The sequence below is a fragment of the Oncorhynchus kisutch genome, linkage group LG18 (genome assembly GCF_002021735.2).
Source record: "Oncorhynchus kisutch isolate 150728-3 linkage group LG18, Okis_V2, whole genome shotgun sequence".
Taxonomy (NCBI): domain Eukaryota; kingdom Metazoa; phylum Chordata; class Actinopteri; order Salmoniformes; family Salmonidae; genus Oncorhynchus; species Oncorhynchus kisutch.
Window position 1 is genome coordinate 38941095 of NC_034191.2, and position 23900 is coordinate 38964994.

General features: G+C 44.4%; 1 protein-coding gene across 5 annotated transcripts in view; it reads right to left on the reverse strand.

Moving 5' to 3' along the window:
- LOC109908962 (rap1 GTPase-activating protein 2-like) overlaps nt 1-23900 on the reverse strand; it is a 103812-nt gene that overhangs the window by 46183 nt on the left and 33729 nt on the right. The window contains exon 1 of one of the 5 annotated variants that reach the window (XM_031795996.1): nt 8999-9300. The exons of 3 other annotated variants lie outside the window; for them this stretch is intronic. In XM_031795996.1, coding sequence (XP_031651856.1) covers nt 8999-9138 — 140 coding nt within the window. In that variant the 5' untranslated portion in view covers nt 9139-9300. Of the gene's footprint in view, nt 1-8998; nt 9301-23900 lie in introns of those variants that run through there. One more of the 5 variants, XM_031795997.1, reaches the window with a different exon arrangement.

Here is a 23900-nt window from a genome sequence, read left to right on the forward strand (position 1 = left end):
GTTGAAGGCCTCTTACCTATTCACTGGGCACTGCGGGGCTAGTAGGCTGCAAGGAACCCTATAATGTTAGCATATACAGTAGTAGCCTGTGGGGACCAGTAGCCAGACAAGGACCTCTCATCTCCACATAGGCTACTGGGGTCCAGTTGCTCATAAGCCATAAGGAATCCCATAGGCACCCAGGTAACTGAAGAGGTCAAGAGGGCTACTTCCTGTTTCTTGCTGGGACTCACTCCCAACTAGTCACAGTCAGTTCAACGTCTAGTTTTGATTTACATTTGGTTGAGTTGCCAAGTAACATGAATTCAATGTGAAATCAACCAAAAATGTCACCGTCATTGGATTTAGGTTAAAAGTTTGGTGGAAAAAAATACTAAATTCCCTTACGTTGATTACTTTTTGCAAATCCAATTAGTTTTCCACGTTGATTCAACATAATCACATCTAATTTTGGGGTTGAAATGAAATGGAAACAGCGTTGATTGAACCAGTTTTTGCCCAGTGGGTCAGATGGATATAAAGGCTATTTATAGATAAAGGGGTCAAAGAGTGGAGAGTGGAGCCCAGCCAGTCAACCGAACGGCTGAGGAACACATGTACACACACACCTTGCTGGCAGAGTCCTAGAGAGTGGAGGGTATACTGCGAGAGATTGATTTGTTCTCCCAAATGAAACCTGAATAAAGTTGGGAAAATAATTACTGCCGCGGCAACAAAATCGAAAAAGGGAAAAATCAATCGCAGAACACTGTGTAAACACTTTGATTGACCAAACCTTGCTGAGATAAAGACCTCTTAGAAAGGCACCTTCTCTCAGTACGGAATCACAAACTCAATAAGAAGAGCAGTGCTGTGGACTCCAGGGGCTTGTATTCATAAAGCGTCTCAGATAAGGATCGCTGATCTAGGATCAGGTGCCCCTGCGTCTGTGTAATATTATTCACTAAGATGAAAAAGGCAAAACTGATCCGAGATCCAGCAATCCTTCTCTGAGATGCTTAATGAATGTGGGCCCAGATCTCAAAGGGAAAACGCAGACAGCTGCCATCGCCGATGGCATTCTGTAATGGCTAGTCTTAACAGTCAGCATTTCTATATAGCATGCACACACAAATGAAATCAAAACCGCCTGACGATAACATAATATCCCCTTGCCTCATCTCCAGATCACAACGTAAGCGGAGATACACTGTGTATATGAAGCCTTCGATCCGGTTGTATTACCAGACTGATTACGTTCAGCACAGGAAACTGCTGGGAGGAGAATCGACATCGGACATTGAACCACACAATCACGGGATAACTGCATTAATGCCAGAGCCGATACAGATGATTCATATCAAAATCATCTTTCACTGACTCCAGACCAGTACACGCACTCCTCCAGGCCAGTGAATACAACCATTGGTGTTGGAACAGGGTGGTCGAATCCTTTTCCTGGAGCTCTACCCTCCTGTAGGTTTCGCTCCAACCCCAGGTGTTACTAACCTGATTCATCTTATCAACCAGCTAATTATTAGAATCAGGTGTGCTAGATTAGGGTTGGAGCAAAAACCTACAGGACGGTAGCGCTCCAGAAACAGGGTTGGGCACCTGTCTAAGAGGAAACCATGTGCCTTGTATCGAAAATGAGACCGTTTTTAAAGGCATAGTGCGGTAAAAAAAATAGATTTTCTTGTGTTTTATATATATATTTCCACACTATGAGGTTGGAATTAGGGCTGTTAAGGTGACCGTATTACCGCCACAACGGCGGTCACGAGTCATAACGGCAGTCAAATTCCATGTGACCGTTTAGTCACGGTGATTCGGCTTCTCCCAGCTCTGATGGTCATGGCGGTCATTAGTAGCCGACCAAACATTTTAATTACCTGGTACTCAGTACTCTATTGTCCCTCTAATCACTCTGACATCAATGCAAATGTAATCAAAAAAACGAATCAAACACAAACACATGAGAGCCCATGAGCTCATGTTGCGCAACATTTCAAAATTCTATGCAATTGCGGGAGAAGAGTGATGGCCTCTATTAAAAAGAGGAGGCTCCCATCAGCTTTCTATATTTATTTCTCAACTTTCATAACATTAAGCACATTGCTTCTCTTTTCAACAGGAGTATAGTAAATCAAGAATAGTCTGACGGGTGACAATATTAGCCTATCACTGAATGATGAATGATGCCCATCTTGTGTGCAGTAAGGCAAGAAATAGAGTATGCCTTTTTGTGACTTTTTCAAATCATAGTTGCACACCTCATGTAGCCTGCTTTACAACCGGTGTAGACCCTAACTGGTATACATAAGCAGCACATGAGTTTCAAGTTTGGGGAAGATCATTTTCAATTTTTCACCATAACAAAACGCACTTTTATAATAAAAGCATTGCATGCATAATCACATTCCTGGTCACTTTTCAGAATGGTGTTCTCCCGCTAACGGATCATTTGCGCTTTTAGCCTACTGCCTTGTGTGCATTGCTGCGCTTATAATGTGTAGAAATAGCCTAATAGTTTATCAACACTTTAAGCTAAACGGTCTGATCTGTTGTGTCAGCCTTATTGTTTATACATGTTTTTTTGATGCTAGGTGGTTTGGGATCTATCGCATCCCACAACTGTCCCAGAAAATGTTTGGAATATTTATTTCTCGCACAGAATAGAATAGTTCAGCTTCAGTACTGTGGGGGGATAGTAGACTGGCATAGCCTAGTGCTTTTGCTGTTCGTTTTGGTACTCATCTTGTTGGCTGACGAAAAGTAAATGTGGACAGTTCTTCCAATATCTTCAATATGCACCTCGGAATTGGATAAGGCCGCTCAGAGTTGCGTCCCTGATGTGTCTGTCTTCACTTGTATCCTGTGAAAAAGACCCGGTCACGTGACGGAGAGTCATGTGAGAGCTGGGAGCAGGGAATTATAATTAATATATTCAGCCCAAGGGCACAACCGCCACTGGCCGCCAAAGCCATGTATTTTATAGGGGGCATTACAGCCACACGAAGGGGATGCCGGCGGGAAATTTGAGGCATTGTCACGTGCTTGATGAAGTGTGTACAACCGGCATAAAAAAAACTAAGCAGAGATCAAGAACTTTTATGCAACTTTTTTCAAATCTTCATTAGAGTCGCATCATGCAGCCTTACAATGTATTAAACATCAAAACCCTAATGTTTGTATCACAACTAAAGTTACATAAATAACTGTACATGAAGTATATGGGAGTATCTGTTTCTTTGGTACCGCTCAACACAGAATAGCTGCATGTGTTCACTCCCTCAAATCGTTTGGAGAAGATATCCTTTCTATTTTATTCAGCTATGTTTAATTGTATTCTTCATACTGTAAAATAACGCCACGAAATTCTAAGCTAATCTTGTCTGCTAAATGAACTAGCGTTGCCCACAGCCATTTGGCATAGCCAGATCAGGACCCTATAACATAAGGACAACTCAGAGTATGCTATTCTGTTCTTCTGAAATAGACATTTTCTTCATGTTTCTTTAGACCTGTCTAAAATAAATCATGGATGTATTGTGATAGTGTAGGCTATATTACATGGATTTATACTCTTAGCTTGTAGCTTGTAGTCTATGCATGGAAGCCAGGAGATGCTAAATGGGTTTATGTTAAATAACGGACAATTACCGTGAGGTCGGCAGTTATTTGCTTGACGATCACCAGCTGACGGACTTTCATGACTGCCACAGCCCTAGTTGGAATAATACTGTGAAATTGTGAAAATTATGGAAATGACTTTTTAATGTAAGAGCTGTTTGAAAAGACCACCTGAAATGTCCCCCTGTTTTGGTGGGATGGTGTTTTGGCCTGCCTCCTGCCTATTGACATCACCAGGCGGTAAATTAGTTAATAGACCAATAAGAAAGAGAGTTCCAAACCTCTCTACCAATAACAGCTAGTTTTCAGTTTTCCCCTCCCCACTCAGACCACTCCCAGACAGGCAGTAGTAGCAACATTCTGGTTTGAGAAATGTCTCTTTGATAAAAAAAAATTAAATAAAAAATTAAAAATGGAAAACAATCACAGTAAGGTACTTTATTGTTGCCCAGAAATGATTTGATATTGAGATCTGCTTTGGAACTTTAAGAGTTGGCTTTGAGTATTGAATTGGCTTTGAGTATTGAATTGGCTTTGAGTATTGAATTGGCTTTGAGTATTGAATTGGCTTTGAGTATTGAATTGGCTTTGAGTATTGAATTGGCTTTGAGTATTGAATTGGCTTTGAGTATTGAATTGGCTTTGAGTATTGAATTGGCTTTGAGTATTGATGTGTTGTGTGCATTAGAGTTAGGGATGTGTGACAGGGAAATTAGGACAGAACACACATGAAAACGCACTCTCTTGCTGTCAGACACAAATACACATTTTTGGCATGAGCACACACACACACACACACACACACACACACACACACACACACACACACACACACACACACACACACACACACACACACACACACACACACACACACACACACACACTCACACAAATGTACGTACGCACGCACGCAAGCAAGTACGCACACACACAAAATAATTGTAACTCTCTACTGCACAGAGAAGCACCATAATCACAGCACAGACTCAAACAGCTGAATCATGACCACCCTCACGCCTGTTCTATGTGACAAGGTGAGAGCCCCTTGAGAGCAACACGTAGTTGTCCTGAACTGAGAGGCACAGCCTTCTGAATGAAGGGAACAGAGCACGCTCTGTTGGCCTGTTATAGACAGACCCTTCAAGGTCAGGAAGCTAGAGGGGACCAAGGGGTGTTAGGGTGCCAGGCCCTTCCAGAACTCACAGAGGAGCTATGGGTTTCATTGCCGACATCATAAAGATTTACATTAATACTGTAAATATACTGCAACAACTTTATTGATATTGAGATCTACTGTCATAAAAACATTCCTTAACTGACGCGAAAATGTTGTACAGAAAAGCAGTGGTTTTCCCTGTCGACTTCATAAAGGCTTCCAGTTTAACAGCTGTATTTATATGGAGGTCTATTAAAGCGCCATAAAAGTACTCTGCAACTGATAATTATTGCCATCAAAGAAGATTTTCATGCCGACTAACATTTCAGAACCTCGAGCACTTTACTATAAAAGCCTTCCACTGACGTTCTGGATTACGCTGTGCCAAGAAAATAAGGGCAGAAATGACTTGGCACGCCTTCACATCTTTGATTTTTTTTTATCCAGAGCAGATAACATAAAGAGGGAAACCTGTTGAGGTTACATTGGATTCTCCCTTCTTTCTGTGGTAGCCGTCTTCTGCCTCACTTCTCGTTCCCCCGGCTCCTCCCCTTATTTTCCTCAGTCCCTTGCTCTCAACCACCCACTGTGAGGGTAAACAGGCCAGGTGTTTCTGTAAGTCAACACCAGTAAAGGTCTCCCCCTCTCTGGGCTCTGGTCCAACCCCATACTGTTATAATAGGAGACCTCAGAGGAAACTCTCTCTCCGTGTGTGTGTGTGAGTGTGAGTGTGAGCGTGCGTGCGTGTGTGTGTGTGGTGTTCCTGGTGTCAGCTCCCAGTTCCTAGGTATTATTATGACATGAAGTTAAATAAAGGATGTGATCTAATCTAAGTAGGATCTAACCACAAAAACTGTATTTGAATGAACCTCTGAAATATTCTAATGTGCTTTCAGACAATATACCTAACCCAGACTCTGTCAATGGACCTGTACTGAACTATGGGATATTTCAAATAACCCATCATGCTTTCAACATCTCCTAAAAATCACAATCTGTCAGACAACCCCCACAGTACATGTGAGAGTTTGAAGAGAGACAGCTGGACAGAGACACAGGTGAAGAAAGAGAAAGATAGAGAGAGAGGGGAGATGAGTGCCCAGGCTAAAAATATCTTCCCCAATCCCTTCACATAGCTGTGCTCTGTAAATAGGGCTCCATGCAATCTGTCAGTGTGCCCATCTCTGGGCACTTCTTAGGGAGACAATACCACCTCATCCATTACACGAGCCACAGCTCACTGGCTCCTTCCCTGGCACTGCCACATGCACACCCTGGCACGAACACACACACACACACACACACACACACACACACACACACACACACACACACACACACACACACACACACACACACACACACACACACACACACACACACAAACAGGAAAGGAGAACAGAAACACAGACATAAACATCAACAACATCAGCAAACTCATGCAGTCTCCACGCCATAAGTGTGGAAATTTCAGACACACACACACACACACACACACACACACACACATGAAGACCTGAGTGTGTATGTTCTGTGGTATGAAGGTATTAATTGACAAACTGCCTGAAACACAGAGGTTACCCTTTTCCCTGTATTGTCACCTCTACCTACTCTGTGCCAGGCTTCCCAGTAGATATTTGCTGATTGTGTGTTTGCTTGTGTGTGTGTATAGGTGTATGCATGCATGCGTGAGTGTGTGTGTACATGCGTGCTTGAGTAGAATGTGTGTGTGTGTGTGCATTGGTAGCATGAGTATGTGTGTGTTTGTGTACGTGCATGAGTAGAACGTGTGTGTGTGTGTGTGTGTGTGTGTGTGCGCGTGCGTAGCATGTGTGCGTGAGTAGCATGTGTGTGTTTCGTTCATGCCTGGAGGGCTAGCAGTGCAGTCTCCTTGTGATCCCCAACAGCTGCTAATCACAACTGTTTTCCTAGACTGGCAGAGTGGGGGAAGGGGAGAAAGAATGAGAGAATGAGAGAGGGAGAGGAAGAATGAGCAAAGGGAGGAGGGAAAGAGTGAGTCAGAATATGAAAAGAGGTTGTAGAGAGGGAACTAATAAAAAAAAATTGTAAGATGCTCAGAAAAGGTCATGCCATGTATCACAGAAAAAAAACGTAAAGAATATTCCACATTATGCTCTTGGATTTCAACATAACAGCCTGGAGCAACAACAAACAATTCCCTGGTTGTAATTAAATGTACTTGACTTCCGGAATTGTTTACATTTAATTTGAACGAATTAACAAATAGCTGCACGGTAGCCTGCAATTCCCTGGTGGGGAGGGGCCCCAAATGGCCCTCTGGCCTTGGTCAAATGTCGTGCACTATAGTGAATAATGTGTCATCTGGGACACAGTCCATGTGGGACTAGTAATGGCCAGACTGTATCATCATCAGGCAGCAGTGATTCTAATCATGGTGTAAGTAAGAGTTGAATGTGCTTAACTCCAGTTAGACAGGTATTAACCCCCCTCACAGGGGACGGGAGGAGGGCTGCCAATCAACCAGGAGGAACAAGGAGGGTTAGGAGACAGGAACCCAGAACCCTCAACCCTTCTCAACCGCAACAACGCACTGGACTGACTGGGTTACTATTCTAAGCCAGTAAGCTAGTAAAAAAACACACACACACACAGAAACACACACACACACACACACACACACACACACACACACACACAGAAACACACACACACACACACACACACACACACACACACACAAAACCTGGGAGCACCATACTGTTCAAATGAACTGGGAACAACATACATTGTAAATTCATCATTAAGTGATTTTAAAGTCTCCAGCCCAGCTGTGCTAGTCCAATGAGGAGGACAGCCCCTGTGGATACAATCTAAGGCCCACCACCACTGCTACTTCTCATAGACTATGTGTGTACGTCTGACCAGATGCAGAAACTCATCATCCAACTAACTAACACACAGAACCAATAAATCACCATCACTACCATCTAGGTCTAGTGTGTGTTAATGTTAAGTGTTTACATGATTAGTGACGTCCGCCGTGCTGTAACTGCACAGTACGCGTTTGTGAGACGTTTGTGCGTTTGTGTTAGTGATGTCTTGTCGTACAGCAGCATAGACTCGTTGTGTGTGTGCGTGCATACAAGTTGTTTCTTAACATTGTTTTTTAACATAAAGAACCTCAGGGCACCGTGTCCCCTGTTGCCTTGGTGGTGTAAAATAAACCTCCCCTCACAGCCATGCTATTTCTGCTTTCCAAAGGAAAGCCGTGATCGACGGGCAAAAACAACAGAATGTACCTGTACCTGTACCTGTACCTGTACCTGTACCTGTACCTGTACCTGTACAGTCTCTCTCTCTATGAATTACTATGTACTGTTGTCACCTGACATTTGCATCATTGGCAGTCCCACTGTTAACAACATAAAATAAGTCACCTGTAATATATAGACACACACACGCGCACACACACACACACACACACACACACACACACGCACACACGCATGCACGCACACATGCACACACACACACACAGACACACACACACACACATTCCCTTTAAACTGACATCACTGAGACCTCTCCCTTTGAGTCACTAACACTCAACTGCTTTGGTCTGCTGGTCTGTTGACATTGAGGACAGCCAATCCCTTCCTTTCAAACTCTCCAGACCAGTTTGAGTCTTCAGCAACCGTTCCATTGTGTTCTCGAGACAGTACAGAGAGAGAGAGAGAGGGGGCAAATGGAAGCCATACCTACATAGAGACATATACTGTAGCATTAAACAACACAGTACGTTGGATCCTGAGTGGAGTGGCTCGAGCTATATAGCAGAGGGTACAATAGGTTGAAGAGGGACTCATAGCGCTCTTTCTCTCTCTCTCTCTCTCCTCTCTCTTCCTCTCTTTTCTCTTTTGCAAGCGCTCAAATGACACCTCCTCACCTTTAACTTCGCTCTCTCTCTCCTTTCATTTTACTGACCCAGATATGCACATACAGACACCAGTGATGTCAAGAACAACACACACACACACACACCATCCACAGAAAAGACAAGGACACAGACAAACACAAGGCAAAGACAAGCATTGACCTGTGTATAGAAACAGCACTTATAGTCAGGCAATAAAAGTTGCTCTGAAAGCTTGACTTAACACCGCAGTGCAGAGTGTGAGCCTCTGAGACAGGCAGGCAGCCAACCAGACCAGCCAGGAGACCAAACAGCAGATAAAGTTCACCCACCGCTCTCTCTCCTTCTCCCTCTCTCTCTCCTTCGCTCGTCGCGACTTTTGCAGGAGTCCGATTAGAATCACCGCAGCCCGGATCCCAGCCTTTTTAGAGTGGACCCTCGGAGGAGCGGGCTCAGGAGTGGAGCCTGACATGGTTTCTGGTTGTGGTTCTGGATCCAGACTGTGTTGTGCTGTAGTCCCTGATGGGTTAGTGGTCCTAACGGACCACACTGTACAGCAGCACTGCCACACACAACGTCACCGGCACAGGCAGACTGACTGTATTTCTGCATCTCTGTCTACCTCTTTCTTTCTCATGCGCTCTCCCTCTCCCTCACTCGCTCCCTCCTTCCCGGCTCTCTATCCCTTCCCACCTCCGCCTGATAGGCAGGGCTTGGTGTAGGCTCTGCCCCTTTCTCCTCCTCCTCCCTCACTCTCTGTGTGCTTTCACAGTCTTGACTGCATTCGCTTGCACATTACTGCTATGTGCTATTTGAGATTACTGCTATGTCCTATTTGAGATTACTGCTATGTGCTATTTGAGGCTAATGCTATTTGAGATTACTGCTATTTGAGATTACTGCTATGTGCTATTTGAGATTACTGCTATTTGAGGTTACTGCTGTGCTATTTGAGATTACTGCTATTTGAGATTATTGCTATGTGCTATTTGAGACTACTGCTATTTGAGATTACTGCTATGTGCTATTTGAGATTACTGCTATGTCCTATTTGAGATTACTGCTACGTGCTATTTGAGATTACTGCTATTTGAGATTACTGCTATGTGCTATTTGAGATTACTGCTATTTGAGATTACTGCTATGTCTTGTTTAAGATTACTGCTATGTGTGATTACTGCTATGTGCTATTTGAGATAACTGCTATGTTCTATTTGAGATTACTGCTATATGAGATTACTGCTATGTGCTATTTGAGGCTACTGCTATTTGAGATTACTGCTATGTGCTATTTGAGATTACTGCTATTTGAGGTTACTGCTGTGCTATTTGAGATTACTGCTATGTGCTATTTGAGACTACTGCTATTTGAGATTACTGCTATGTGCTATTTGAGACTACTGCTATTTGAGATTACTGCTATTTGAGATTACTGCTATGTGCTATTTGAGATTACTGCTATTTGAGGTTACTGTTGTGCTATTTGAGATTACTGCTGTGCTATTTGAGATTACTGCTATTTGAGATTATTGCTATGTGCTATTTGAGACTACTGCTATTTGAGATTACTGCTATTTGAGATTACTGCTATGTGCTATTTGAGATTACTGCTATTTGAGGTTACTGCTGTGCTATTTGAGATTACTGCTATTTGAGATTATTGCTATGTGCTATTTGAGACTACTGCTATTTGAGATTACTGCTATGTGCTATTTGAGATTACTGCTATGTCCTATTTGAGATTACTGCTACGTGCTATTTGAGATTACTGCTATATTGAGATTACTGCTATGTGCTATTTGAGATTACTGCTATTTGAGATTACTGCTATGTCTTGTTTAAGATTACTGCTATGTGTGATTACTGCTATGTGCTATTTGAGATAACTGCTATGTTCTATTTGAGATTACTGCTATATGAGATTACTGCTATGTGCTATTTGAGGCTACTGCTATTTGAGTTACTGCTATGTGCTATTTGAGATTACTGCTATTTGAGGTTACTGCTGTGCTATTTGAGATTACTGCTATGTGCTATTTGAGACTACTGCTATTTGAGATTACTGCTATGTGCTATTTGAGACTACTGCTATTTGAGTTTACTGCTATGTGCTATTTGAGACTACTGCTATTTGAGGTTACTGCTATGTCCTATTTGAGATTACTGCTATGTGCTATTTGAGATTACTGCTATTTGAGATTACTGATATGTGCTATTTGAGATTACTGCTATGTGCGATTACTACTATGTGCTATTTGAGATTACTGCTATTTGAGATTACTGCTATGTCCTATTTGAGATTACTGCTATGTGCGATTACTGCTATGTGTTATTTGAGATTACTGCCATGTGCGATTACTGCTATGTCCTGTTTAAGATTACTGCTATGTGCTATTTGAGATTACTGCTATTTGAGATTACTGCTTTACGAGATTACTGCTATGTACTATTTCAGACTACTGCTATGTGCTATTTGAGATTACTGCTATTTAAGGTTACTGCTGTGCTATTTGAGATTACTGCTATGTGCTATTTGAGACTACTGCTATTTGAGATTACTGCTATGTGCTATTTGAGATTACTGCTATTTGAGATTGCTGCTATATGTGCTATTTGCCATATTGTATATAACGTATGCCTAATGGCTTGTCATTTTGTTATCCTTGTTTCCTATCTAATCTCTTCTGTGACTTTGTTCGATTTCACCTCTGTGTTTTTTCACACACTCTCTCACTTTGTGAAATCTCAATTTAAACAGCATATCAGAAGCCTTCTGCGGTTGCCAAGAACATTGGAATTGAAGCGTAACTGCACAGAACAAATAGAGAAATGACAAACCAAACGCTAGTAACTCTCTCTCCATCGCTCCCTCGATCTCTGTCTATCTCCATTTCTCTTTCCTCATCTACCTCAATTTCCCTCTCCCTCCACCTCTTTCACTCTCTCCATCTCTCTCTCTTTCTTCCATGAATCCCTCTTTCCATCCATCAATTTCTCTCCCTCCCTCCATCTCTCTTCCTCCGTCCATCTCTCTCTTCCTTGCCCTCCCTCCAGCTCTCTTCCTCTCTCCCTCCCTTCATCTCTCTTCCCTCCCTCTCTCTTTCTTCCATGCATCCCTTTTTCCCTCCCCAATTTCTCTCCTTCCCTCCATCTCTCTTCCTCTCTCCCTCCCTCCATCCATCTCTCTTCCTCTCCCTCCCTCCCTCCATTTCTCTTCCTTTCTCCCTCCCTGCATCTCTTCCCTCCATCTCTGTCTGAGACCAGCTGATGCTCAAGCTCCGCCCCCAAAGCTTGGCAAACACGAGTCACCATCATTCTTACCCAGAACCCACTGCAGCCAGCGAGACATTATTTTCTGTTCTCTCTCCTCCCTCCATCTCTGTCTGTCCCTCCCTCTCCTCCTTTGGCCACCTGTTTGCCTTTCATCTGCTCTCTGTTTGACAGCTCAATGACTTGCATGAATGGTGGTGTTTCTCACCAACTCTCCCTCCCCTCCTATTGTCTGCCGTCTGTACAGTACAGTACAGTAGAGTACAGCACAGTGTCCACTCTCGCACTGCACTCCCATAGGCCCTCCTGGATGGACAAAGGCTTTCTGTGTCTGTCTGACTGTCTGTGAAGCCGCAAGTGTCTTCACAGGCTCAACAGTGGAGGGTCCATAGACACATGTACAGTTGAAGTCGGAAGTTTACATACACTTAGGTTGGAGTCATTAAAACTCATTTTTCAACCACCCCACAAATGTCTTGTTAACAAACTATAGTTTTGGCAAGAGGGTTAGGACATCTACTTTGTGCTTGACACAAGTCATTTATACAACAATTGTTTACAGACTGATTATTTCACTTATAATTCACTGTATCACAATTTCAGTGGGTCAGAAGTGTACATACACTAAGTTGACTGTGCCTTGAAACAGCTTGGAAAATTCCAGAAAATTACGTCATGGCTTTAGAAGGTTCTTATCGGCTAATTGACATAATTTGAGTCAATTGGAGGTGTACCTGTGGATGTATTTCAAGGCCTATCTTCAAACTCAGTGCCTCTTTGCTTGACATCATTGGAAAATCAAAAGAAATCAGCCAAGATCTCAGAAAAATAATTGTAGACCTCCACAAGTCTGGTTCATCCTTGGGTGCTCCCATTTCCCGTTCATCTGTACAAACAATAGTATGCAAGTATAAACACCATGGGACCACACAGCTGTCATACTGCTCAGGAAGGAGATGCATTCTATCTCCTGGAGATGAACGTACTTTGGTGCGAAAAGTGAAAATCAATCGCAGAACAACAGCAAAGGACCTTGTGAAGATGCTTGAGGATACCGGTACAAAAGTATCTATATCCACAGTAAAACAAGTCCTATATCGACATCACCTTAAAATGTCGCTCAGTAAGGAAGAAGCCACTGCTCAAAAAACAGCATAAAAAAGCCAGACTACAGTTTGCTGCACATGGGGACAACAATCATACTTTTTGGAGAAATGTCCTCTGGTCCGATGAAACAAAAATATAACTGTGCCATAATGACCATAGTTATGTTTGGAGGAAAAAGGGGGAGGCTTGCAAGCCGAAGAACACCATCCCAACCGTGAAGTACGGGGGGTGGCAGCATCATGTTTTGGGGGTGCTTTGCTGCATGAGGGACTGGTGCACTTCAAAAATAGATGGCGTCATGAGAGAGGAAAATTATGTGGATATATTGAGGCAACATCTCAAGACATCAGTCAGGAAAATAAAGCTTGGTCGCAAATGGGTCTTCCAAATGGACAATGACCCCTAGGAAACTTCCAAAGTTGTGGCAAAATGGCTCAAGGACAACAAAGTCAAGGTATTGGAGTGGCCATCACAAAGCCCTGACCTAAATCCTATAGAAAATGTGTGGGCAGCACTGAAAAAGTGTGTGCAAGCAAGGAGGCCTACAAACCTGACTCAGTTACACCAGCTCTGTCAGTAGGAATGGGCCAAAATTCACCCAATTTATTGTGGGAAGCTTGTGGAAGGCTACCCGAAACATCTGACCCAAGTTAAACAATTTAAAGGCAATGCTACCAAATACTAATTGAGTGTATGTAAACTTCTGACCCACTGGGAATGTGATGAAATAAATAAAAGCTGAAATAAATCATTCTCTCTACTATTATTCTGACATTTCACATTCTTAAAATAAAGTGATGATCCTAACTGACCTAAAACAGGGAATTTTGACTTGGATTAAATGTCAGGAAATGAGTTCAGATGTATCTGGCTAAGGTGTATGTCAGCTTCCGACTTCAACTGTACGTGGACAACACAGCATGAGAGCCAACAGACGTCATACAGTAAATGGATAATAGTGTGTGGGAGGTTATGGTATGATAATGCCTGTCTATGAGCTTGGTATGCCGTTGGTATGTATTCTGTTAGTGAGAATGGATGTTTGTTACTATAGGTGGAATAGCTCTTATAACAAGTGGTGATATCCTGTATTGTTGATGAAAACAACAACTTTTGGATCCCTACAATTATATACATATATATATATATATTAAATACGAGCGATCCTCTGTAGCTCAGTTGTTAGAGCAAGGAGTTTGCAATGACATGGTAGTGGGTTCGATTCCCAGGACCACCTCCACGCAAAATGGCTTATTCATATGATGAATGACTCATTGATTTCTAATAGCTCTGATATTTGCCCTGCCCCTTCAGTCTCCCTTGGAAATCAGGGCCTCATCAGGTATTCACCCTGGTTAAGCCTCAATGCAGCAGTGAGGGGGCTTTCAACCCTTAAAGTCTGAACCCAAAAGAAACAACAAAGACAACAAATGTAACAGCAATAAAGGTAGAGGTACTAGATCCATCTGCATAGCATCTCCAGTGTTCTGTCTATGTGATGGTAACGCTGCGCCAAGCCCTAATTTGCCTACCGACACCTGTCCCCTTGGCAACCCCATTGAGACTTAGGAGACAGGAGGAGATGAGGGAAATCATGTTGTTTTGTTGTTGCTGCACAATTAAGTTAATGACCACTTTTTAGTGATTACGAGAAGATTGTTGAGATGTGTGAGTAGCACATAACAGTCATAACAGTATATGAGTCATGTCAAGGTGAAGTCACTGTTTTACCCAATTAACTACCCATGTTGATTGACTTTCATATGCTTTATTACATGTTCGAGACTCATCTGTCTGTAAAGCTTGTCAGGGATCTGTATCCCAGCTGAGGATTCTCCAAGCCTCCCCTGTGTGTGTGTGTGTGTGTGTGTGTGTGTGTGTGTGTGTGTGTGTGTGTGTGTGTGTGTGTGTGTGTGTGTGTGTGTGTGTGTGTGTGTGTGTGTGTGTGTGTGTGTGTGCGTCCGCGTGTGTGCGGGCGTGTGCGTGTGTCCGCGTGCAGATGTGTGTGTGTCAGTGAGGCTCTGGGGCGACAGAGAGAGAGACAAACAAGCTCCCACTCCTCCCACCCGACTGGAGAGCCAGGTTCCACAGGGGCTTCTGTAAACACATGAATACACAGACTTCACAGACCTCAGCCCTCCCATTCCCTCCTCACATGATGCCTCCTCCTCCCAGTCCTACCCTGAGTCCTCTCCTTGTCTCCCCCACCAACGGTGCTCTCCTGTGGGGTGGACCATTTCATGCACCTCCTCCATCGCGGTGGATCACTCAGGGGTTTGTTGTGCTTGTACGTCAGCAGGTGGGAAGTGGGACGCCTGTATCCCAGACTGACACACAACCAGAAGTGACTGTGACAGCCACTGTTCCTGTTTGGTACACACATAGAGACTGACACACGCATGCACACACATACTAAGCACTCATCCCAAGAGTGTGAACACACACACACACACACAGCTCCCCCGGTGTGTAATAAATGAAAATATATCAATCTGCCACCCTGGCACGCTTTGCTGTCGTCACACACAAACAGCAGGGTGAGACTGCAATGCCAGCCAGCCATCCTACCACCTCACTATGCCACGTCACAGTGTCACACAAATAGCAGGGTGAGACTGCAATGCCAGCCAGCCATCCTACCACCTCACTACGCCAAGTCACAGTGTCACACAAATAGCAGGGTGAGACTGCAATGCCAGCCAGCCATCCTACCACCTCACTACGCCACGTCCCAAAGGCTAATCAAATTGTGTTCGTCAGATGCTTCGTAAACAACAGGTGTGAACTAACAGTGAAATGCTGTGTCTCATAAAACTAAGAGATGCCACTATCACATCTCATTGTCCACGCCACCCAGCGTAGAAACACACACACACGTACACACACCACGGATTCCACACCAAGAATTTGGCATAGGGGAGAGATGACCTTCACAGCTGGTGCAGAGGAGCACCCATCTCTGTGGACTACAAACGAGTGCTTCGCTTACACACTTAACTCAGCACTTTCCCTCTCTCCTCGCCCCTCCTCCACCCGCTGCTCCCTCGCTCCCCTCTCTCTCTCTTCATCTCACACTTCTAGTGTGACAACTCCTCACGAGACAGCCACAGCCTCTCAAGAACGGGAGCAAACCAAATGATAAAAGATGACACTCTCTCTCTCTCTCACTCTCACACACACACACACACACACACACACACACACACACACACACACACACACACACACACACACCCTCTCGAACAAGGTGACTGCGGCCATGGGACTGTAGGATTTCATGACCAAAGGTCGGTGCCAAACTAAACTAACAGGCCCAAAATAGCGGCGGACCGCACAGGGCTAACATGTGGCTCTGGAGCCCAGCCCATTCAAGGACTTCTGTTTTCACTCCAGCCCTATCGGCACTGGTGCCGGGATCTTTACAGCTCTCATCGAGATGTGGCCAACTAGCTCATCGAGATGTGGCAAACTAGCTCATTGAGATGTGGCCAACTAGCTCATTGAGATGTGGCGAGCTAGCTCATTGAGATGTGGCTAGCTAGCTCATTGAGATGTGGCTAGCTAGCTCATTGAGATGTGGCGAACTAGCTCATTGAGATGTGGCTAGCTAGCTCATTGAGATGTGGCGAGCGAGCTTATTGAGATGCAGCTAGCTTCTCATTAAGATGTGTCTAGCTAGCTCACTGAGATGTAGCGAGCCAGCTTATTGAGATGTGGCTAGCTAGCTCATTGAGATGTGTTAAATAATCAATACATCATCAGTATATCCCAACCTGGGGAGTCAATACACTGTATTATGAAAAGGTTACAGTGTAGTTACGACCACGTAATCTGATTGGTCAAACTTGCATTCCAGCCACGATGTTATTGAGCCAAACATCAATGCTAGCCTTTGTGTTCCTGAAAAATGACCAAATATCAAATCAAATCAAATCAAATTGTATTTGTCACATACACATGGTTAGCAGATGTTAATGCGAGTGTTGCGAAATGCTTGTGCTTCTAGTTCCGACAATGCAGTAATAACGAACAAGTAATCTAACTAACAATTCCAAAAAACTACTGTCTTATACACAGTGTAAGGGCATAAAGAATATGTACATAAGGATATATGAATGAGTGATGGTACAGAGGAGCATAGGCAAGATACAGTAGATGGTATCGAGTACAGTATATACATATGAGATGAGTATGTAAACAAAGTGGCATAGTTAAAGTGGCTAGTGATACATGTATTACATAAGGATGCAGTCGATGATATAGAGTACAGTATCTACGTATGCATATGAGATGAATAATGTAGGGTAAGTAACATTATATAAGGTAGCATTGTTTAAAGTGGCTAGTGATATATTTACATCATTTCCCATCAATTCCCATTATTAAAGTGGCTGGAGTAGAGTCAGTGTCGTTGACAGTGTGTTGGCAGTAGCCACTCAATGTTAGTGGTGGCTGTTTAACAGTCTGATGGCCTTGAGATAGAAGCTGTTTTTCAGTCTCTCGGTCCCAGCTTTGATGCACCTGTACTGACCTCGCCTTCTGGATGATAGTGGGGTGAACAGGCAGTGGCTCGGGTGGTTGATGTCCTTGATGATCTTTATGGCCTTCCTGTAGCATCGGGTGGTGTAGGTGTCCTGGAGGGCAGGTAGTTTGCCCCCGGTGATGCGTTGTGCAGACCTCACTACCCTCTGGAGAGCCTTACGGTTGAGGGCGGTGCAGTTGCCATACCAGGCGGTGATACAGCCCGCCAGGATGCTCTCGATTGTGCATCTGTAGAAGTTTGTGAGTGCTTTTGGTGACAAGCCGAATTTCTTCAGCCTCCTGAGGTTGAAGAGGTGCTGCTGCGCCTTCCTCACGATGCTGTCTGTGTGAGTGGACCAATTCAGTTTGTCTGTGATGTGTATGCCGAGGAACTTAAAACTTGCTACCCTCTCCACTACTGTTCCATCGATGTGGATGGGGGGGTGTTCCCTCTGCTGTTTCCTGAAGTCCACAATCATCTCCTTAGTTTTGTTGACGTTGAGTGTGAGGTTATTTTCCTGACACCACACTCCGAGGGCCCTCACCTCCTCCCTGTAGGCCGTCTCGTCGTTGTTGGTAATCAAGCCTACCACTGTTGTGTCGTCCGCAAACTTGATGATTGAGTTGGAGGCGTGCGTGGCCACGCAGTCGTGGGTGAACAGGGAGTACAGGAGAGGGCTCAGAACGCACCCTTGTGGGGCCCCAGTGTTGAGGATCAGCGGGGAGGAGATGTTGTTGCCTACCCTCACCACCTGGGGGCGGCCCGTCAGGAAGTCCAGTACCCAGTTGCACAGGGCGGGGTCGAGACCCAGGGTCTTGAGCTTGATGACGAGCTTGGAGGGTACTATGGTGTTGAATGCCGAGCTGTAGTCGATGAACAGCATTCTCACATAGGTATTCCTCTTGTCCAGATGGGTTAGGGCAGTGTGCAGTGTGGTTGAGATTGCATCGTCTGTGGACCTATTTGGGCGGTAAGCAAATTGGAGTGGGTCTAGGGTGTCAGGTAGGGTGGAGGTGATATGGTCCTTGACTAGTCTCTCAAAGCACTTCATGATGACGGATGTGAGTGCTACGGGGCGGTAGTCGTTTAGCTCAGTTACCTTAGCTTTCTTGGGAACAGGAACAATGGTGGCCCTCTTGAAGCATGTGGGAACAGCAGACTGGTATAGGGATTGATTGAATATGTCCGTAAACACACCGGCCAGCTGGTCTGCGCATGCTCTGAGGGCGCGGCTGGGGATGCCGTCTGGGCCTGCAGCCTTGCGAGGGTTAACACGTTTAAATGTCTTACTCACTTCGGCTGCAGTGAAGGAGAGACCGCATGTTTTCGTTGCAGGCCGTGTCAGTGGCACTGTATTGTCCTCAAAGCGGGCAAAAAAGTTATTTAGTCTGCCTGGGAGCAAGACATCCTGGTCCGTGACTGGGCTGGGTTTCTTCCTGTAGTGATTGACTGTAGACCCTGCCACATGCCTCTTGTGTCTGAGCCGTTGAATTGAGATTCTACTTTGTCTCTGTACTGGCGCTTAGCTTGTTTGATAGCCTTGCGGAGGGAATAGCTGCACTGTTTGTATTCAGTCATGTTACCAGACACCTTGCTATGATTAAAAGCAGTGGTTCGCGCCTTCAAATATGGGAGGTAAAGAGCGAGCCATGAGCCACGGTGACTAACGAGCACTTAGAATCCAGAGATACAGGCTCGATACAGACTGTATACACAGAAACACATTCATTTATGACATAACATATCATTGACATGCAAGAGGATGAAAGAACATCATAGACATTACATACAGTATGTGTCTGTTTCAGGAACTGCCTCGTCTTTGTTGTAAAATGTTCCTCTCTTATTTCAAAGGTTTTCTCTACATTTTCTCTTGACAGCCTGTCTGATGAAGTAGCCTCTTTTCAAGAGGCAAGTGGACAACGGCAGAACTTAAACCCTCCCTGGGGCTAACACACTTGTGGATAGGTGTGCCAGCTTTTCATCATCATCACACGTGTGTGTGTGTGTGTGTGTGTGTGTGTGTGTGTGTGTGTGTGTGTGTGTGTGTGTGTGTGTGTGTGTGTGTGTGTGTGTGTGTGTGTAAAGTACACCGTGCTTCATGTAGGATATGCAGTGCATTCAGAGAGTATTCAGACAATACCCCATAATGACAATCAACAACTGTTTTTTAGACATTTTTGCAAATGTATTACAAATAAAAAAAGGAAATATTACATTTACGTAAGTATTCAGACCTTTCGCTCAGTACTTTGTTGAAGTACCTTTGGCAGTGATTACAGCCTCGGGTCTTCTTGGGTATGTAGATCCTCTCAAGCTCTGTCAGGTTGGATGGGGAGCATCACAGCTATTATCAGGTCTCTCCAGAGGTGTTCGATCGGGATCAAGTCTGGGCTCTGGCTGGGCCACAGACTTGTCCTGAAGCCACTCTTGTGTTGTCCTGTTGGAAGGTGAACCTTTGCCACCAGTCTGAGGTCCTGAGCGCTCTGGAGCAGGTTTTTATCAAGGATCTCTCTGTACTTTGCTACTTTCATCTTTCCCTCGATCCTGACTAGTCTCCCAGTCCCTGCTGCTGAAAAACACATCATGATGCTGCCACCACCATGCTTCAATCTTGTTTCTCATAGTCTGAGAGTACTTTAGGTGCCTTTTGGCAAACTCCAAGCGGACTGCCATGTGCCTTTTACTGAGGAGTGGTTTCCGTCTGACCTCTCTACTATAAAGGCCTAATTGGTGGAGTGCTGCAGAGATGGGTGTCCTTTTGGAAGGTTCTCCCATCTCCGCAGAGGAACTCTGGAGCTCTATCAGAGTGACCATTGGGTTCTTGGTCACCTCCCGTCTCCCCCGATTGCTCAGTTTGGCCGGGTGGCCAACTCTAGGAAGAGTCTTGGTGGTTCCAAACTTCTTCCATTTAAGAATGATGGAGGCCACTGTGTTCTTGGGGACCTTCAATGCTGCAGCCCTTTTTTGGTACCCTTCCCCAGATCTGTCCCTCGACACAATTTTGTCTCTGAGCTCTACGGACAATTCCTTCAACCTCGCGGCTTGGTTTTTGCTCTGACATGCACTGTCAACTGTGGGACCTTATATAGACAGGTGTGTGCCTTTTCAAATCATGTCCAATTTATCACAGGTGGACTCCAATCAAGTTGTAGAAACATCTCAAGGATGATCAATGAAAACAGGATGCACTTGAGCTCAATTTGTTTTCTTTTTTAATTTAACCTTCATTTAACTAGGCAAGTCAGTTAAGAACACATTCTTATTGACAATGACGGCCTACCGGGGAACAGTGGGTTAACTGCCTTGTTCAGAGGCAGAACGTCAGATTTTTTTCCTTGTCAGCTCGGGGATTCGATCCAGCAACCTTTCGGTTACTGGCCCAACGCTCTAACCACTAGGCTACCTGCCGACCCAAAGTCTCATAATAACGGTCTGAAAACTTATGTAAATAAGGTATTTCTGTGTTTTTGCTTTGTCATTATGGGGTATTGTGTGTAGATTGATGAGGAAAAAATGTATTTAACACGTTGAATACGTTTTAGAATAAGTCTGTAACGTAACAAAATGTGGAAAAAGTCAAGGGGTCGAAACACTTTCCGAATGCACTGTAGTAATAGAATGCACTGTAGTAATAGACCTAGGCTGTATGGCCCACTGTCATACAGTATCTCACAATGTAAACACTAAGTTAACGTGAAAGGGAATGCAACGGGGTGCATGCAATATTATTAGAAACATTATAAACTGGGTGGTTCGAATGCTGAATGCTGAATGCTGAATGCTGAATGCTGAATGCCCTGAATGCTTTTATCTCCCTCACCAACTTCAAACATCTGCTATCTGAGCAGCTAACCGATCACTGCAGCTGTACATAGTCTATTGGTAAATAGCCCACCCAATTGACCTACCTCATCCCCATACTGTTTATATTTATTTACTTTTCTGCTCTTTTGCACACCAGTAGCTCTACCTGTACATGACCATCTGATCATTTATCACTCCAGTGTTAATCTGCTAAATTGTAATAATTTGCCTACCTCCTCATGCCTTTTGCACACATTGTATATAGACTCCCCTTTTTTTCTACTGTGTTATTGACTTGTTAATTGTTTACTCCATGTGTATCTCTGTGTTGTCTGTTCACACTGCTATGCTTTATCTTGTCCAGGTCGCAGTTGCAAATGAGAACTTGTTCTCAACTAGCCTACCTGGTTAAATAAAGGTGAAATAAATAAAAAATGCTGATTGGCTGAAAGCCATGGTATATCAGACCGTGTACCATGGGTATGACAAAAAAAAAGACCATTTATTGTTTTAATTACGTTGGTAACCAGTTTATAATAGCAACAAGGCACCTCAGGGGTTTGTGATATATGCCCTTAGTCGTGGTATATCGGCCATTTACCACACCTCCTTGGGCGTTATTGCTTGAAATCATATCAACAATACTACATGCAAATGTAATAACATGATGTTATGACTGTATTAACATCAATTCTACTATGTAAGGGCATAAGGGCATATTGTTGTGTCAAATGGAACATCAATTGAAACACACATTATAAAATACAGTGACTCAAGACATATAGAGCCTCTACAATCCAATTCCTAGAGATTTTACCCTCAAGCTGAGCTGTTCATTAATTCCGCTTTAGTGAGTGGGACACACTGTGGTAACGACTTGGCGCTCTGAACATACTGTAGACCTGCCCTGTGACCATGTGTCAGTACCATGACTTCAGCCCTCTCTCCTCCTCTCCCCCCCCCCTCTCTCTTGATCCATGTGACTCTCTCCATCTATTTTCCCATCTCTCTTTCTCTCTGCCTCTACCTTTCCATCCATCCCTCCCCATCTCTCTTTCTTTCTCTCGCTCTGCCTCTATCTTTCCATCTCTCACTCGGCATCTTTTTCTGTTTAATTCTCCCTCCCCCTCCATCCCGCCATCATTCCTCATAGAGAGGGAGCCAGGGGCTGAGAGAGCCAGAGAGCCAGGGGCTGCTGAGTCCGCCAAACAAGACACCATGTGTTTGTCAAGAAGCGACAGATGGCAAGGGAGGTGAGAGGGAGGAGAGGAGAAAGTTTAGGCTTGACAAATAAGTCCAAGATGTAGTAGCTCCGGAACTTTCCATTGGGGGAACAAGAGTCAGTTTCAGTCCCAGGGAAGGATGAGGTGACTTCGACATAAGGTGACTTGTTTCCCCATCACCCAATGCCTTTCCAGTGTCTGAGTGCCACAAACTCAGAATGTTGTAATTTTTTAAAGGTGATTTACTAGATGGGAGGACTGTGTTCTTGCCCCAGTTTCACCTGAGGCTCTGAACAGCTGCCTGCTGTGAGTAACACTGGCCCTGCTAAGCCAGGGGGCGCCATCAGGGTACTTTCTAGAGCTACAATGCCCGGGTTAGAGGCCACACACACATACACACACACACACACACACACACACACACAACTTCCTCCTGGGCCCAAGCCAAGGGATATAAGAGCAATCTCTGTTCTCTCTCATGCTCTCTTTCTCTCTCCCTCTCTGTTCTCACTTTCCCCTCTCTCCCACATCTCTCTCTCTCAGTTCTGCTCTGAATCGCAAAGGGCCGTTTGCTGGCTGGCTGGCACCACTTCATCACTCTCACAGTGCCTCACCTAATGGCCTCATCTCAGCCCAGACGACCATTAGGACCCCTGCTCTGCTGCTGGGTGCTAACAGCACTGCTTGTCTGACACCCCATCCATCATGGGTCAATCGGTGCCCTCTGTAGCCAGGCAATGTGACGGAAACCTCTGGAGACAACCCCTTTGGACAAAATCTCAAATGATGCCCTATTCCCAGACATAGTAGTGGACTACTTTGGACCAGACTACTCTATGGGGAAACGGGTCGTCATTAGAGAGCATCCTCTGTGTCATCAGTGCCAACGCATGGATCTGTGACCTCTCAATTTCTGCACAGGAATATGAGGCAAAGGTTCCCCAATCCCCTTTATACAACCTTCCAAGGCACCAGTTGATTAATCTACACAAGAAAACAAAATCGAGTCAAATGAAATTATATTTTTCACATGCTTCTGAAACAACGGGTGGAATGCTTAGTTTACGGGCCTTTCCCAACGGTGCAGAGAGAAAAATATAGAAAAAATAATAAATTGGAATGATTAAATATTGAGTAACTTGGCTGTATACACCGGGTACCAGTACCGAGTCGATGCACAGGGGTAAGAGGTAATTGAGGTAGATATGTACATATCGATAGGGATAAAGTGACTAGACAGTAGCAGCAGCGTATGGTATGAGTCAAAACGGTTAGTGCAAAGAGGGTCAATGCAGATAGTCTGGG